The sequence below is a fragment of the Astyanax mexicanus genome, chromosome 2 (assembly GCF_023375975.1).
Source record: "Astyanax mexicanus isolate ESR-SI-001 chromosome 2, AstMex3_surface, whole genome shotgun sequence".
Lineage (NCBI taxonomy): Eukaryota > Metazoa > Chordata > Actinopteri > Characiformes > Acestrorhamphidae > Astyanax > Astyanax mexicanus.
The window spans coordinates 76633180-76652522 of NC_064409.1; the positions used below are offsets into that span (position 1 = coordinate 76633180).

At 37.9% G+C, this 19343-nt stretch overlaps 1 protein-coding gene across 1 annotated transcript; it reads right to left on the minus strand.

Annotated features, from left to right (window-relative positions):
* Positions 1 to 3077: 3077 nt before the first annotated feature.
* clic1 (chloride intracellular channel 1) lies at positions 3078 to 17494 on the minus strand. Its single transcript, XM_022671941.2, has 6 exons — positions 17327 to 17494; positions 11047 to 11156; positions 9928 to 10053; positions 8512 to 8618; positions 6013 to 6194; positions 3078 to 5061 (listed from the first exon to the last, which is right to left on the minus strand). Exons 1-6 carry the CDS (start codon positions 17366 to 17368, stop codon positions 4900 to 4902), a joined length of 729 nt encoding a protein of 242 aa, XP_022527662.2. The 5' UTR covers positions 17369 to 17494; the 3' UTR covers positions 3078 to 4899.
* Positions 17495 to 19343: the final 1849 nt, after the last annotated feature.

A 19343-nucleotide genomic window follows, 5' to 3' on the forward strand; every position in this document is an offset into this window, starting at 1 on the left:
AATGGTCTGAAACTCATACGGGAAGCCAATAATCGGAAGCTCCGCCCATCCAACACTACAGTCAGACCAGAACCAGAGCTAAGACCAGCTCAAAACTCAAACTATAGCAAAGTATAACTCTGACTTGAAAAAGGCTTTAGGGAAGGCCCCGCCACCCACCAAGAGAGAGAAAGCGCTGAGCCAATAATGCTCTCTTGGACCACCGACCACAGATGGTGGAAGCCCCTTCAAGTACTTAATGGTGAAAGACCACCCCTTTAGAGGTTATTATTGGCCAAAGCAGTCTAGCTATTAGCAAAGATTGGATGGATTGCATGAAGCAAGCCTGCAGAAATGGGTCTGATATATGAAAAAAACTACTTTTTTTGGAGTAACCTGTCTCTACTGCACAGAGAAGACATATGACTATTCTTTTTAACATTGCTATGAGAATTTAATTGCATTCACCCAAAAACCTGTATGGTTAACCCAACGTTACTACATATCATTGAGATATGCTGGCTGAGACCATGGAAATGCAGTTTTCTTTACTATTTTTTACTATCCATAACATGCCACATCAGAGTCATGGCTATGTAAATCAGAACTGGTAAATCCAGTTCTGAGATTGCTGTAAGAATATTTAGATTTTTGTAGTAATTTTTGTAGTAGAAATAGTATTATTCTAATGTTACTCAGTATATTTCTACGTATTTCTAGTTTTGCTTGTTTTAAATATTGTGATCTGCATAAATTGTCTTTTTCAAAGAATATTCTGCCTATTTCTAGATGTTTTTATTTGTTTAAAGTAATTTATTACTATTAATTGTATTTTTATGATTCACCACATTTTAAAATTGAACTAATTGGCTCAGTTACCAGATACAAACTAAAATGAGATTTAAATCATTTGACTAAAATCTCTCCTACAGTAGAGTGTGCTTTAAGTCTCGTGCATGCGCGTGCGTCGGTGTGAGCGTGAGCGTGGGTTACGCGGACGCTGGGCTGAAGCAGAGAGTGTGGGAACAGCAGAGGTGGTGTTGGGTCACGTCCAAACGAGCTGCTCTAAGAAAAGATGAGACAACAATAGCCGTGACTCTGCGCTGAATAACCCGGAGAACGCCGCTCTCAGCCGGACCACAAACCGGTGAAGAGCTCAGGAGACGAGCAGATGATGATAATGAAGATGATGATGTGGCGCATACCTGAGCAGGTGTGTGCGGGCAGGTGATTAAGGGTGTGTACCTGACAAAACACACACTTCCAAGAAGTGCGAGGCCGGGGAGTGGTCCAGGCTTTGTCTTTGTCTTTATGGTGCGAATCATTAGCTGAACTCTGACCTCCAATGCTGATATATGCACTACAAAGGAGTTTCGCAGCTAAAAGGAAGATTCACTACATTTTAAAATTGCACTAATTAGCTCAGGTGTCAGGTGTTAAGACGTGGATATTATGAGCTATGAGTTTTACATAAAGAATTACAGCTGACAAAAAAAGATCTCTTAGCAAGTGAAAACAATTGAACAATTGAAAACAAGTGAAAATCCAGTTCTGAGATTGCTGCAAGAATATTAAGATTTTTTAATAATCTGACTTCTGTTTTAGGTAATGTTTTTAGTAAAAATTACTAACATTATTCTAATGTTAGTATATTTATATTTCTATGTTTTTCTAGTTTTGCTTGTTTTAAATATTGTTGTCTGCAGAAAGTGTCTTATTTAAAGAATATTCTGCCTATTTCTAGATGTTTTTATTTATTTTTAGTAATTGTCTTATTAATTTTATTTTTATGATTCACCACATTTTAAAATTGCACTAATTAGCTCAAATGTCAGGTCAGGTGTTAAGACACTGATATTGAGTTATGAGTTTTACATAAAGAATCACAGCTGACAAAAAATAATCTCTTAGCAGGTGAAAACAATATAAATCCAGTTCTGAGATTGCTGTAAGAATATTTAGATTTTTTGATAATCTAGATAGACTTCTGTTTTAAGTACTTATTTTAGTAGAAATGGTCTTATTTTAATGTTATTCAGTATATATTTTAGGCATTTCTAATTTCTTTGCTTGTTTTAAATATCGTTGTCTGCAGAAATTGTCTTATTTAAAGAATATTCTGCCTATTTCTAGATGTTTTTATTTGTTTTAAGTAATTGTATTATTCATTTTATTTTTATGATTCACCACATTTTAAAATTAATTAGCTCAGATGTCAGGTGTTAAGACGTGGGTAGATGTTATGAGTTTTGAGTTTTATATAAAAAGTATCTCTTAGCAAGTAAAAACAATTGAAATCTAGTTCTGAGATTGCTGCAAGTATATTTTGATTTCTATATAAATTTTTCGATTTTTCGATAAGCTTACTTCTGTTTTAGGTGATTTTTGCAGTATCATTTTATTTTTATTTTAATGTTACTCAGTATATTTCTAGATATTTCTACTTTTGCTTGTTTTAAAATATTGTTTTCTGCAGCAATTGCCTCATTAAAATAATATTCTGCCTTTTTATAGATGTTTTTATTTGTTTTAAGTAATTTTATTAGCAGTATCTATGTTTTTCTAAAGGCTATTGGTATCATTTAGGCTTTGAACAAATGCAATAATAACTATACCAGTTCTTAGAGTACCTAAACACTGGATATGGGTACCTGATTGTGTATCTCCATTAAAAACAATGGTATATATATTATTTTGGAGGACTGCACAGTGCGGTATGTCTGATGTGCAATGGATTTTAAAGCATTCAGTCTTTATTTTAAGTCATTTCTTCTAAGATTATTTCACCTTTCTCAATTTTAGCAGATAAAATGACTTACAACATCTAAAAACATCCAGAAATAGGTAGACCCATTGGCAAAAACTAGGCAAAATGTATGAAAATTAAGACAGTTTTTTTTTTTTAAATAAGCAACTGCAAAGTGTAAAAAGTGTGAAAGTATAAAGTAAGACTCATATCTTGCAAAGATCACTGATTTTATATCTTAAATACCTTGACTGGCAAATTAATTAAAATAGGGTAAAAAATGTAAGGGAGACTGATTAAGATATATATATTATTCCTAAAAAAAAGAAAAAAATAATCTTACACTCACAGAGAAAAGAAAAAACAAATTTATTGCCTAAAAATTACATAATTTCACTTGATAAAAAAGTAGTTTTTGCAGTGAAGAGATTGACAATGGGAAAAAACCTTCAATATAGCTGTGGGTATTGAGATACTGAAAAACACTGTTAGCCCCTCATTGGTGTTGTCTGTCTTGTGTATAAATATATTTATAGTCAGGTTGGGAAGATGGGCATTTCAGAACAACACAACGACACAGAAAAACAGGCTAGTTTAACATAATAATCAACAGAAAGTAAAATTTTAAGAAATGGACAAACATTTTGGGCTGTAAGTGTATTAAGTGCATAATCCCAACCCTTTATCCCTTTATCACTGGCAATTTCACTCACAAGCTTTGTTTTAATAATTAAGAATGTTAACAGCATTAGCAGAGCAAACGCTGCAGCGCATTATTCAACACACTTGGAGGAGAACACTAATCACCAGTTCTGTTATACCTATCAGCTAACAGGCTAGCCTAACACCCACACTGGTGAGCATCTTATTAGGTCAATGTTCTTTAATCCTGGCTCTGTTGCCCCTTGACAAGCACATTTTAGAGGATTACCTGCTTTAAACACAACCCATTGTAACTATTTAAGGGCTTATTAATTAGTTGATTAGTTAAATCAGGTGTGTTGTGAGCAGGTAAAGCCATACAATTGCAAGGGATGCTATGGTTGGAGAAAGATGACCATCCTAAGCTTCCAGAGTGAGTAAAGCTATGGCTGTGGCATCACCATTGATTGATCTTGCAAAGTCCTGAAGATAGAGAGCCCTAGGGTTCGTTCTTTTAAAGGACCGTGCTTTTAGAGGTCATTATAACCATAGTAGAAAAAGATAAATGATGCAGATAACTTAATTATGCGAATTTCCATTCAAAATGAATGGAATTACTTCAGGTTTTATGTCTATAAGCCAGTGAGCTGAATGATCTAACACACAGAAATACAGAAAAACAGAAAATACGGAAAATGTAGAATATAAAAGTGTGAAATATCCCTTTAAGAGCTTTTTGAAATGCAAACGTTTTATAATAAAAAGTGTGTGTGTGATTATATACAAGGGTTTATACAGGGGTTGGACAATGAAACTGAAACACCTGGTTTTAGACCACAATAATTTGTTGCGGTGACGGACATTTCTGGTGGAAACAGGAGAGTTGAGGTGCACATTGAATTCTGCCGTGATTTGATCAGTCGTGGTTTTATGTTTTTTGGATACAATCCGGGTTAGCACCCGAACATCCCTTTCAGACAGCTTCCTCTTACAGCGTCCACAGTTAATCCTGTTGGATGTGGTTGGTACTTCTTGGTGGTATGCTGACATTACCCTGGATACCGTGGCTCTTGATGCATCACAAAGACTTGCTGTCTTGGTCACAGATGCTCCAGAAAGACGTGCACCAACAATTTGTCCTCTTTTGAACTCTGGTATGTCTCCCATAATGTTGTGTGCATTGTAATATATAGAGTAGAACTGTGCTCTTACCCTGATAATTGAACCTTCACACTCTGCTCTTACTGCTGCAATGTGCAATTAATGAAGATTGAACACCAGGCTGCTCCAATTTAGCCATGAAACCTCCCACACTTAAATAACAGGTGTTTCAGTTTCATTGTCCAACCCCTGTATATGTGGAAGTCTATATGTGTGTATGTGTATGTGTGTGTGTAAAACTCTCATTTTCAACCTGAATACATTGGCAATACACATATTGGCAACTTCTTCATGTCTCTGTGTGTATACAGCAGTGTGTATATGTATGTATGTGTGTGTGTGTGTGTATTTATGTATATGTGTTCCCTGTCCTATTTGAGGGCTTTTACGACAGAAGCGTAGGCGATGTGTATTTCGTTATCACTCGGACAGGTGGAGGAGAACTCCTCTCGGGCGTAGGCTGCATCCAGGTACCTCCATAGCGAGACGAGGGTCCGAGGGATGGAGAAACTCCGATACTTCAGACAGACCACCTGAAAAAGAGAGAGAGAAAGAGAGAGGGATTATAAATGTGGACAAAGATAGAGAGAGCCCTATTTTTGTGATCTACAGAGCAGCTGGATTTAGGGCGTGTCTGTGTGTCTTTGGTATCGTGAGGTGCAAAAAATATGCCTTGAGCAGCTCAGAACACACAAAAGGCATGAACTAATTATCTTAATTTGTCATGGGTGTGGTTAATTTTGGGCGTAATGTAAAATAAACCAATCAGTGTGCCAGTTGTCATTTCCTTTAAAAGTCCGGTGAGCTCTGACTTTGGCGCGTTTGTATCTTAACAGCGTGGCGCTTTGGGGTTAATTAAAAGATTAAATGGAATGTATATAAATGTTACATTTGTAGGTTCTGAGGCTGGTAACTCTGATGAACGTCTCCTGTGCAACAGAGGAAACTCTTGCTCCTTCTTTTCTGGGGCGGTCCTGATGAGTGCCCGTTTCATCATTATAACATTATAACATATTTTTGATGGTCTTTTTGGCAACTTAACTTAAGGATACTTCTTGAATTTGACTTTCGGATTGACTGGCCTGAATTTTTCCTGAAAAATAGATGTTTCTTTACCAGGGAGGTGAGTTCGCTTGACTGAGTTCGCTTGTCGAATCTTGTCTTTCTTCAGAGACCCACTAATTAAGTGGACTAAAGCAGGGCTAAATAGAAACACCTGAGCTTTTTTTTTTTCAAACAAAGCGTCTCACATAACATTTATTCATACTAGAAACCACAACTAGACATTTTAAAATGAATGAAAAACGATGGAATGAGACCTTTAAGTAATTAACTCTTGACGAGTTCAGCACAGCTGTTAACTGAAAGCCTGATTTCCAGGTAACTCTACCTCATAAAACTGACTAAGAAAAAGCCACACACCCATTTAAAAGCTAGTATAGAAATTACACTAATAAAAAAAGTGAGCATCAGGTTTGTGGTACCTTGATGATGTGCAGCTTGGGGAGCAGGTTGCAGTCGGCCAGCGTGAGCTCCTGACCGTCCAGGAAGGGGCGGGACGACGTGGTGACATCATCAGCGCTGTTCTCGTCAATCTCATCAGGCAGAGGAGAGCTTAGATAATCGTCCAGCTTCTTCAGAGCCTTCAGCAGGCCTTTCTCCAGGTCTGCGCACACACACACACACACACACACAGAATTACAACTTATAATCTACACTCAGACTCAGACTAATAAACATTTTCTTGAGGCGTATAATAAAGATTTGGACTAGGATTATTCCATGTTTAGTAATTTATCTCTTTCTGTGTGTGTGTGTGTGTTTGCGTGTGTGTTAGTTACAGGGAAGTTAGAGTTTAGCTGTAATCCTGGAACATTGGATTTGGATTAGGTTTGGCACACTGCTTTAAAGAGCAGGTACCGACAAATCCCATAAACTAACCCCAGACAATTCCCCCCCTGCTGGGCTCAGTCTGTTTGGGGTAAACAGTGTGAACTATGGTGTGAACCAGGAATGGGGGTGGGTGATATGGCCCTAAAATAATATTACAATATTTCATGGTATTTTTGTGATAATGATACTCTTGGCGATATGACACAAAACTAAATTAAAAATATTGCATATGATATGATATGGCACACGCCTAACTAAGATATAAAAAAATGCAAGAATTTTATCAAATTTTTATCAGAAGTCAATGATCAAGAATGTCATGATACTAATAATAATGCACTCCAAATATCTCCTTACATCCAGGATTAAAGTAAAATAAATGATACTGGACAGATATAATCTGTCTCTAGTAGGTATATAATGAGAAATGAGAACAGTGTAAATTTTCCTTTTGCTAAAAAAATACTCAAAAAAGTAGTCCCCTGATGTGATAATTAGGGGTGGGTGATATGGCACGAGATTTCAGGGTATAATACTGTTCACCCAATTCAAAAAAGATAAGATACGGTAGTCCTCTCAGCACAGCAAACTAAAGACTCTGTGCACTTTCTGTATGGCTGACATCAGTTATCCTCACTTTATGCACATCAACTGGTGTTCACTGTCTATTGTTCAACTGCACTACCTCCATTCTACATTACACACACACACTAAAGACTGTACTTTTACATTTTACATTGTACATTCTATTTTTTATTTGATTCTATTTTATCCTTTTGTAACTTTGTGTATTATAGCTGCTGCTGGATGTCTAGAATTTCCCTTTGGGGATCAATAAAGTATCTATCTATCTATCTATCTATCTATCTATCTATCTATCTATCTATCTATCTATCTATCTATCTATCTATCTATCTATCTATCTCTCTCTCTGTCTATCTATCGATAAGATAAGATAAGGCACACTATAAGAGCTATGTGCCAGCATTTCCAAGATAGCAATGAACACCTGACTGTTATTATCTGTCTAGTTTGTATTCAGTCAGTGGACCACCAGTGTTTTCCATAGCCAAGATAGCAAAACACCAGATGTTTACCATATTTTACAGACTTAAAACCCTTTTCGTCAGTGTCCCTTATAATCCATTGAGCCTTATGTATGAATTCTACCAGTCAGGTATTAAGGAATAGTAAAGCCACTCTGCTGAAGTGCAGCTTTTAAATGGTAAGTTTTCAGTGAAGTTTCTCCAGCACTAAGGCTGGAGCAGCATTAGCATTAGCTGTTAATCGCAGTGCAAGCTCTTTCACCATTCAGAGTATATAGAGTGGGTATATTGGACTGTAATCTGTATGTTCACATGTTAAAACAAGCTACGTGGGATGAACCGCTAGCTGATAGTGCCCTGGATCACCGGAACTCTCAGGGTTCCTCAGTCTATCCCTATCGGGCAGCATTTACTTCCCGCTAGCACTGAGGTTAGCGGCTAATGCTAATGCTGCTGCTACTGGAAAACATCACTGACAACTCACCCTTAGAAAAAATATTGGAAATTTAAGCTTACTGTAAATAAACAGAAGAAAATTATTTTTTTTAAAGATTTTTTTTTACTTAGCTTCCCCCAGCTTCCCCATTAGACAGAAAACATGGCGACACCCTTGCTCACTTAGATGTAGGCATCCTTACTAGTGTTGCTTAATGGGCCTTATAATCAGGTGCGCCTTATGTATGAAAATAGATGTTCATTAATGGTGCACCTTATAGTCCATAAAAATACAGGATACAGACTATTGGCAGGGTGTAAGATAGCAATGAGTATTTTGACGTACAATGTACAGGTGTAAGATAGAGGTGTAAGATAATCTTTTTAATCACTGATTTCCCCCAGATACGCTTCTGTTAATATAAATAGTAGGGATGCACCAAAACGAACATTTCTGGCTAAATAAGAACAAAATTTTGCATTATTAAAAATGGCACTGTTTGCTATCAATTCTTCAGGCTTTTTCACTTATTTGGGCAAACATAGAAAGAGATTTGTATCAGTATTTTCATCAAAATTTAAAAACAAATCCCTATGAGTATTACTCACTGTCGTTCATTCCAGGGTTGGAGTTCTTGATGTAGGCTGAGAATTTGGAGAACACGTCCATGCCAGCAGTGTTGGACTCTGGGTTTCGGGCAGCTAGCCGTGGGTACCTGCAGTGAGAAGAATAAAGGTTAAGATCTAGACAGAGACCACACCCACACACTGTTTCCATTAAAAACACCTATTCCACACATTCTTAAAAACAATGCTTCTTCAAATTATGTTACTGGTACTTCAAGTGATGCCATAGGAAAAACATATTTTGATCCATCAGAAGAAAGGCATGCCAGACGTCAGATGTAGAGAGTTGTAGAGGTTCCTAATGGAGTACTGTGATAATCCATCCCATGCATCTCCAATATTCTCACACAGTTCCAAATGTTCTTTTTTCGATGATTTCGATATATCTCAATATTAAGCAACATCGAGGGCTCATCCGTGATGTCACCGGCCCCGCCCCCACAAACGCTGTCTTGCAACCGGACCAATCAAGAGCTGAGTCAGCGCACAGCTCTCAAAACCCGAGGAAAACAGCAAAACAACAGTAATCAGTCCTTGAATGAGGCATTTAAATGGCTTTTTAAAAGCCATTAAATAAGAGGATTTGTTTTTCTGGGATTAAAAGCATGAATTTAGCAGTAACTGGAAATATCTGTGCTGCAAAACTGTGCTGGACTGAGGTGCACAGCTTTCCACACGTGCTCACGTTTACAAGAACGTGCCCAACCATGTGGATGGAGGCCATGCGGTTACCTCACGCTTACTCCTGTAACCCTCACTCTCGCGATTCTCAGGCAGCAGCCAGTCACTCACACAGACACAGAGACAGCGCTGTGTATCTACTTTTTGTGTCAAGAATCAAAACATTGCAACTACTCCCCACACAGATTTATTGGTCGTCTTCACCAAGACAAATGCAAGGATTGTTACTGGGGGTTACCTGCTTTTATGACACCTTTACAGTGTGACACTGACGTAAAAAGACAACAGTTACACTAGTCTGCATGTATGTAGTCCTGCATCATGTAGCCGTCTGCCAATGGTGCTGGCACAAACAGGAAGACTTGTGGATTGCATCACTGCTCACTGAATGTCAATTTAGCAATCATGGCTGTTACTCAGATAATCCATCAGTGTTCTCTCTTCATGGTTTGTGTAGATCTTTCAGATCCTTCATGCCGATATTTCATGAACAATGTCCTCACCTAAAGGACTTTTGGTAGAACCTTTCTTTTAAAAGAGTGTACAATTTATTTTGACCAATTTGGCCAAGAGAATGTATAGTGATGGTGTGAACATGAATCAGTTTCCATTTTAGAGTGTAGCCTCAAACACAGTGGAACAAGTAAGGGTTAAATAAACAGGATGACGTCAACAAAAGGAAGGAAAGAATGAGTGAGTGAATAAACGAGTGAATACTTAGGAGGGCAGAGGTGTTCCTCCAGAAACTCCTCGATCTTGTTTGTGTCTGTCTTTACTTCCCTCCCGTAAAGTAGAAACGGGGGCTGAGCTCCGGGGGCCAGATCCTTCAGGATATCAGGCTTCCTGCAGATAGAGAGAGAGAGAGAGAGAGAAATAAGAGAGAGAAAGAGAGGGAAATCATGATCATATAAGGGCCTTCAACTCGGTTTCAAGACTGAAATGTTACATAGAGTAAATAAGTGAACTGAACTTCAGTCAATCCTTTCTTTTAGTAAACTTTACTTCATTTATTTTTACTGAATCAATCCTTTCTTTTAGTAAACTTTACTTCATTTATTTTACTGAATCAATCCTTTCTTTTAGTAAACTTCACTTCATTTATTTTTACTGAATCAATCCTTTCTTTTAGTAAACTTTACTTCAGTTATTTTTACTGAATCAATCCTTTCTTTTAGTAAACTTTACTTCATTTATTTTTACTGAATCAATCCTTTCTTTTAGTAAACTTTACTTCATTTATTTTTACTGAATCAATCCTTTCTTTTAGTAAACTTTACTTCATTTATTTTTACTGAATCAATCCTTTCTTTTAGTAAACTTTACTTCATTTATTTTTACTGAATCAATCCTTTCTTTTAGTAAACTTTACTTCATTTATTTTTACTGAATCAATCCTTTCTTTTAGTAAACTTTACTTCATTTATTTATACTGAATCAATCCTTTCTTTTAGTAAACTTTACTTCATTTATTTTTACTGAATCAATCCTTTCTTTTAGTAAACTTTACTTCATTTATTTTACTGAATCAATCCTTTCTTTTAGTAAACTTTACTTCATTTATTTTTACTGAATCAATCCTTTCTTTTAGTAAACTTTACTTCATTTATTTTTACTGAATCAATTCTTTCTTTTAGTAACTTTACTTCATTTCTGCATACTACAATATAGTATTCTTGAAATTTGAGACAGTGTAATATGTGTGTTTTAACTAAAAATATTTAAATTTCAGGAATTATAAAATATAATGTATTATACATTATTTGAGTGGTCAGTAAGAGTGTCTACTTTTTTGTAATTAACTCTATATAACATAAACTATAGATCAGATGTACACACCTCTTCATATCCACTGTCGTTACATTAAACGTAACTCCTTTCAGCCACAGGACCATGAAGAGCCTCTGAGAGAACGGGCAATTCCCAATGCTCTGCCCGTCACTGCCTGCCTACACACACACACACACACACACACACATCATAAAGTCATAAAGTGAACCAAGTGCTTATATTCATTATATATAATAAAATAAAATATGCTTATTATTAAACCATGCAAATCTTTAGAGTGTATCTGGGTTCTCTCTTCACTCCCACAAATGTTATATAACGGCAAACTTCTCAAAAATCTATTTTTGCATTAAGAATGAATGGGATGTCCACCTACTGAGCTTCTCCTTGACTGATACAAACCACTAACGAAACAATACCTCAGGGCAGCCCCGCAAAAATGAGAAAAACACTCGTTTATTTGTTGTTTTTCATCCCTTTTTACTTTTATTGACTTCCATTCACTATTCCTCCTACCAGATCCAAAACTTCCCTCTGTCTGATAGACATAAAGAAGCATGAAGATACCAAAGCTCTAATCCACAGCCATACTTACCTGCACTCGTCTATTTATAATTTTATCATCCCTCGTTCCTCCCATTCATTCACTTACATTCATTTTCATCAACCCCTATTAAGTAGCTACCCCATGGAACAAGCCTTGAATCAGTCAGTGAACACCTGGCTCACGACTGCAACCTCCTAGCAGTAGCTTAGCAACCAACCCGTTACCATGGCAACTGCATAGTACCATCCTAGCAACCACCTAGCAATAACACAGCAAACAAAACATCAAAACATTACCACAGAAAGCCCCTAGTAGCAACACTCTAGCAATAATCTAAAAACAACTTACAAAAGCATATACATAGCTACACTTATACAGCTATATAGTAGGAACATATCTGCAACCACCAAGCAACACCTTAGCAACCACCATGGAAACCACAGAAATACCAAAGAAAGCCCTTAACAATACAATACCAGCATAGTAATAGCTGATCAACCACAAAGTAACAATTTGGCAGCATAACAGCAACCAACTTCCAACCACTTAGGAGCCTCATAGCAACCTTGGAAATGTCATAGCAACCACCCAGCAACAACATAGACAAAGCAGTTAATAGTCCACAGCAACACCAAAAAGAACCACCTTGCATCAACATAGTAACAGCTTAGCAAACCACAAAGTAACATGGCAACATTACAAAAACTGACCAACAACCATTTAGCAACACCTCTGCAACCACCTAGAAACAACACCTTAACAACACCAACTAGGGCTGGGGCGACGCGTCGACATAATCGACGTCATCGATTACAAAAATACATCGATTTGCATAACGTGCGTCGGCGCGTCGTAAACATGGCGGCGCCTGTGGAGAGCATTAGAGGTTAGATCGGGCCCAAAAATTCCAACTGGCTGTTTTCGGGCTGTTTTAATGAGCGAAATATGATCAGAATTATGTTAATTAACACGGTAACATAGAAGCATAGAACTATTATTTAATTAAAATGATTTTTAAGAACAGCTAAACACAGTTCTGCAAGTCAAACGCGGAGGAGTTCACGTGCGAGAGAGAGAGAGAGAGAGAGAGAGAGAGAGAGAGAGAGAGACACACACAGAGAGAGACACAGAGAGAGAGAGAGAGAGAGAGAGCTACTCACAGGTGAAGGTTCTCTTTGATCTCCTCATGCTCATATTCTAGTCCCATTCATAATTCTGCGGCTCCCTCAGTGTTTTCTGCCGTATTTTGCGGCTAGCGCGAGCGCTTACAACTGACACCGCGGACCGCGAGGTGCCGCCGCGTTTGTGCCGAATCCGACTCTCTGCTGAATCTGACTCCCGCTTCGCGGACAGAATCGGCACAACACCCCCGCTGTAGAACTGCGGTAGTGAAAACAGCGCTTATAAATAAATTAGTTTAGTTTCACTTTCAGTTTTCGTTATTTTTTTTTTTTATAAAAATATAATTAAAAAACAGACGCCTACATCTCGGACTATTTTCTGGAGCCCGGGTCGGATTTACGGGCGGGCCTCGGGTCATGTCGGGTTCGGGCAGAGAATCTAAGCTCTAGAGAGCTTGGACTCCGGAGAGCAATCTCCAGCTACAAAAAAACGCCAGCGGGCATCTAAAGTTTGGGAGCATTTCACGCAAAAGGGCAACAATGTGGTCCTCTGCCATACGTGCAAAAGGAGCACTTGAAGCGCAAACATCCAGGAGCACTATGTCAACAGAGTCACACAGTAAGTTACCGTTTACATCAGGGTCTCCGCGGGTGTCCTTAAAAAGACTTAAGGCTGTCTACCAAAGGTTTTAAACCTGCCACAGGCAGAAATTATACATTTTTGGTTTATATTTATATATATATATAGTTTCCAGAAACAGTAGCATTATTCATAAGTTCAGGTGTTTAGCTAAGCTAGCTGCCTTAAGTTATTTTAGCTAGCGCCGTCGGCGCTGCGGTGTCACACCGTATTCTGTCACCGTCGGAATTTTGTGACCAGTGCTCACGGTTATGAGCGTTCATTGGCAAAACGGAAGCTTTCTATACCTACACCTTACCCTCAGCCCTAAACTGAACCGTTTTGGCCAGTCGGGGTAAACATTAGAAACGAACACGTTTCGAATCGGCCAGTGCACCGGTCTGCTGAGAACTACTTGCCAGTGGTCACAAAATCTAGCGGTCACAGAAAACAGTGCAACACACGGTTGTGGTGTATGGGAGCTTATCCATTTTTAGCGTTATAGATCTAAACAACGTGCTGTACATGTAAGTGATTATAAGTGTGGGGTTTGGTTTAGTAGGCTTGTGTTGTTGTTGTTGTTATTATATATAAATATAGTAATTTATCGTTTGCTTTAAAACGTAAAATAATTATTTAAATATGTTTCTCAATGAATAGATTAGTCGACTAATCGAAAAAAATAATCGTTAGAATAATCGTTTAAAAAATAATCGTTAGAATAATCGTTTAAAAAATAATCGTTAGGGACAGCCCTAACACCAACTACTGTTTATTTTGTTTTTTACTTTTGTAGTAATGAATATTATGGTCTGAGCACTTTTCTTCTTTTCTGGGTTGTTCAACTACCTAGCAACGTCACAGCAACCAACACATTACAATAATACCATACCACCATAGCAACACCACAGCAGCCATCTACCAACAACATATTGACAGCAGATTAACCTCACAGTAACCACCGGTTACCACAGCGACCAGTGTGAACCACTTTAGCTGCACAACCATTTTGAGTTTACTTTTCTAGTTGTCCTTGTTATTGTTTTACATTACCATTGAACCATAACACCACCAACAGCCACACCATAGCAACCATCTGGCAATAACTTATCAACCACACAGTAACACCTTTGCAACCACATAGCAACACCTTCAGCCACCAAGCAATACATTAGTAGCCACTTCGAAAACACCTAGCAAACACTCGGCCACATCTTATAGCGACCACACAACAACCACCTGGGTTACCACAGCAACCAGTGTAAATAACTTTAGCTGCACAACCATTCTGCATTTCCTAAAGAAAATGTCATTTTCTAGTTATCCTTGTTATTTTATTATTACGGTAACTTTAATATTTTAGTAGTTTCTGTTTATTGTGTTGTTTACTGTTATAGTAATGAATATTATGGTCTGTTCTAGTTGACCTGCTCTGAGTGCTTTTCGTCCTGTTTGTGCTGTTCAACTACCTAGCAACCACTTAGCAACGCCACAGCAGTCAACACATTACCATAGCAATCATACCACCTTAGCAACACCATAGCAACCATCTAGCAACAACATATCGATCGCATAGTAACACCTCTGTAATCACATAGCAACACCTTAGTAGCCACCAAGTAACAAATTAGTAGCCACTTATCAAACACTTTGCAACACCTTATAGCAACCCCACATCATCCACCTGAGTTACCACAGCAACCAGTGCAAATTACTTTAGCTGCAAAACCATTCTGCATTTCCTAGAGAAAAAGGTCTTTTTTAGGTATCCTTGTTGTTTTATTATTATGGTAACTTTAATATTAGTGGTTTCTGATTTTTTCTAATATACTGGTGAATATTATGGTTTGTTCTAGCTGATCTGCTCTGAGTGCTTTTCTTCTTTTCTGGGCTGTTCAACTACCTAGCAACACCATAGCAATCATCTAGCAACAACATATTGGCTGCTTAGTAACACCTTTGCAACCACTAAGTAACAAATTAGTTACCACTTAGCAACCTCCTAGCAAACACTCTGCAAAACCTTAGCAACCAGCAAATAACTACTTAGCAAACCTACAGCAACCACCTGGGTTACCACAGCAATGGGTGCAAATCACTTCAGCTGCACAACCATTCTGTATTTCCTAGAGAAATGCACTTTTCTGGTTATTCTTGTTGTTTTATTATTATGGAAACTTTAATATTGGTGGTTTCTTTTTATTTCGTTTTTTACTGTTATAGTAATAAATATTATGGTCTGTTCTAACTGACCATGCTCTAAGTGCTCCTTTTCCTGTTTGTGCTGTTCAACTACCTAGCAACCACTTAGCAATGCCACAGCAGCCAGCACATTACCATAGCAACCATCTAGCAAGAACTTATGGACCGCATAGTAGCACTTTTGCAAGCACATAGCAACACCTGATCAGCCACCAAGTAACAAATTATTAGCCACTTGAAAAAAAAACAACTCGCAACCCCACAGCAACCACCTGGGTTACCACAGCAACCAGTGTGAATCAGTTCAGCTGCACAACCATTCTGTGTCTCCTAGAGAACATGTACTTTTCTGGTTATCCTTGTTGTTTTATTATTATGGAAACTTTAATATTGGTGGTTTCTGATTTTTTTTTTTTTTAACTATTATACTAGTGAATATTATGGTCTGTTCTAGCTGACCTGCTCTGATTGCTGCTCTTCTTTTCTGGGCTGTTGGACTACCTAGCAACACCATAGCAACCATCTAGCAACAACATATTGGCCGCATAGTAACACCTTTGCAACCACACAGAAACACCTGATCAGCCAACAAGTAACAAATTAGTAGCCATTTAGAAAACACCTCACAACCCCACAGCAGCCACCTGGGTTACTACAGCAACCAGTGCGAATCACTTTAGCTGCACAACCATACTGTGTCTCCTAGGGAACATGTACTTTTTTGGTTATCCTTGTTGTTTTATTATTATGGTAACTTTAATATTGGTGGTTTCTGTTTTTTTTAACTATTATACTAGTGAATATTATGGTCTGTTCTAGCTGACCTGCTCTGAGTGCTCTCCTTTTTTTCGGGCTGTTCAACTACCTAGCAACACCATAGCAACCATCTAGCAACAACTTTTGAACAGCATAGGAACACCTTTGCAACCACATAGAAAAACCTTACTATCCACTAAGTAACACATTAGTAACCACTTACCAACCACCAAGCAAACATTCCACAACACCTTAGCAACCACCAAGTAAATAATTAGCAACCCCACAGCAATCAGAACCAGTCCGAATCAGTTTAGCTGCACAACCATTCTGCATTTCTAGAGAAAATGTACTTTTCTGATTATTCCTTTTATTCTATTATTATGGAAACTTTAAAATTTGAGGGGTTTTTTTTTGTTTTACACTATTATACTAGTGAATATTATGGTCTGTTCTAGCTGACCTGCTCTGAGTGCTGCTCTTCTTTTCTGGGCTGTTGGACACTGGAGCACTAAAGCTGCTTTCTGGCCTTCAGAACTGTGCCAGTACACAATGCCTGCTTTCATACGGGCGCACACACACACACACACACACACACACACACACACACACACACACACACACACACACACACACACACACATACACACACACACACACACACTCCAGCCTGTGTTTGAGGGTGAACTGCAGCTCGCAGCGTTTCCTCTCGAGCGCCAACGCCTCAAAACCCAGCCCAGCTCCACCACCACCTCCTTCCATCCAGACCAGTACTGACCCAGCAGAACCACCACCACACCAGAACCCAGTACAGATCAGCTGGTGCTGAGGATCTGACCAGTCTGCACAGGTGAGCAGGCTGTGGGAGCTGCACCTGGCTCTGCTTATCCTCATCCTTATCTCTGATAGTTTATTCTACAGAGCTTTCTCCACCTTCCACACCTCTAATCAGACCATTAACTGATATACCTGCCAGTCTGAGCCATGATTAAACCAAATTATCCTCACTTCTGGCTCTGAAACCAGTTTAAAACCAATTTAAACACAGTTTAGATAGAGAAACCTAAAGAAACTCAAACTCACCTTGACGAAAAGCTCCACTTCCGGCTGACCCTCGTCGCTCATGATGCTCTAAAGTCTCCAAAACCCTCAAATAACCCGGAATATTAATAGTAATTAATTTAATAAGTTCTGCTGCGCTTAAAACCAGCACGCGCCGCTCCTCCGAGTCGACTTAACTTCCGTTCCTACACTTTTCTTAACACACCTGTATTCAGACAGGCCACGCCGCCCTGCGCTCTGATTCGCTCGTGGGTTTACTTCTGCGTTCCAGAACGAGAAGCTGATTGGCTGGGCTGATTGTACATCAAGAGCATCCCGCCGTTCAAGAACGAGAAAGTCCCACCCCCTCTGGTTTCTGATTGGAGACATTGCGAAAGAAGGGTGGATTCTTAGCCAATCACAGTGCAGCAGTTAAGGTTACATCAGCCAATCCCATTGCAGGAACTGTTGGTAAAACTCGCTATAAATAAAAAAATAAATTAAATCTTATATATATAAAAAAAACCTAAGGTAACAAAAGTCATGTTGTTGACTATAGACATTTATTTAGTTTTATTTATAGTATATATTAAAGGAGGATGATATTGGCATAAAATAATATCACGCTATTTCAGGGTATTTTTTTAAGCTAAAGCTACAATAAAAATATTGTGATAATTTCATATGTTACTGCAGTTTTATTTTGTGATAGATTTTTTATTAGGTTTTATTTTGTTATAAAATGTAAAAAAAAAAACAATAGAAATCTGTAAACTGACTAAGACAAATCAAGAAAAAAAATAAACATTTTATCATATAAATGTAGCATGAAATATAAGGTACTATGAAAAAAAAACCCTGAAAGTCCCACCCTCTCTGCAACATGATTGGATACATTGTGAAAGAAGGGTGGTTTCTTAGCCAATCCCAGCACAGCAGGCAAGGCTACAGCAGCTAATCCAATTGCATGATGTGGGATCGTAATTAATAAACATGATAAAGTTTGTAAAACTCGCTATTTAAAAAATATATATTTTTTACATAATTCAAATTTTAAAATGTACATAGTCCTAATATTAAAAAGCCATTAAAATATATGGTATATATAAAAAAAAACGTTTTATTGTTAAGTCACCTGGAATTCAGGCTTTCAGTTAACAGCTGTGCCGAACTCATCAGGAGTTAATTACTTGAATTTCTTGTCTCTTAATAAAGTGTTTGAGAGCATCAGTTAAAGTAAAGTAGTGAAGAGGTAGAGTTACAGGTATACAGTGAATTGTGAATATTTGAGTAATGCTCTAATCCAGATTATGAGAGGCAACAACTACTCAACTAAATAAATAAAATATGACTTTAAGAAATGAAGGTTAGTCAATCCGAAAAAATTCCAGAACTCTAAAAGTCCATTATAAACATTATCACTTCACTGTGGCGCCCTCTGGTGTTGTTCATTTGTGCTTTTGGTGCAATAGAAGGGATAATAGTTGGCCAGGCTCCTTGCTAAATTGATAAATTGTACAGATTTTGGTGTACAGTTGATTATTTAAGTCCAAATAGACCTTAAATAAGCTTTTTTTTAGATGCAGACAATCAGTAAAAAGGAAGGTTGTGGAGTATAACACAGTAGTGAATGTAAAAGCTTTGTGTAAGACTTTTAGCATAGCCTAACACAAACTAGCCTAACACTGTTACACATGTTTTTAGTGATGTCAAAGTGAAGCGTACAGCATCCAATCTGTTCTTTCTTTACTATATATTTTTTTCCAGCTAAAAATACAAGCTGTACAGGGCTAGGATAATAACATTAGCTTAGGTAATGCTTAGCTGCCTTCATCTAGGAACATTTCCTTCACATGTGATTTAAGTGGCACTACTGAGGCACATTTGTGACTAAACATGCACTTCTGGAGTAAATTAATGATTAGAAAAGCACTACTGAGGTTAACAATAGGGTAGGAAACTGAGGGAACTTTGGGCTGGAGTTCAGGCTACAGCTTGAGCTTGTCATAGGAAGACGGTACCCCCCAGACCGATTTAAACCCTGACAACAGTCAACTGT

What these genes read in the sequence shown, in the direction of transcription:
- clic1 (XM_022671941.2), bottom strand. Translation starts at nt 17,368, where the DNA reads ATGAGCGACGAGGGTCAGCCGGAAGTGGAGCTTTTCGTCAAG. An exon ending in GAACACCTCTGCCCTCCTAA is followed by an intron (nt 8,619 to 9,927) that starts GTATTCACTCGT and finishes TTCTCACTGCAG; the next exon opens with GTACCCACGGCTAGCTGCCC. An exon ending in CAACCCTGGAATGAACGACA is followed by an intron (nt 6,195 to 8,511) that starts GTGAGTAATACT and finishes GTGTGTGCGCAG; the next exon opens with ACCTGGAGAAAGGCCTGCTG.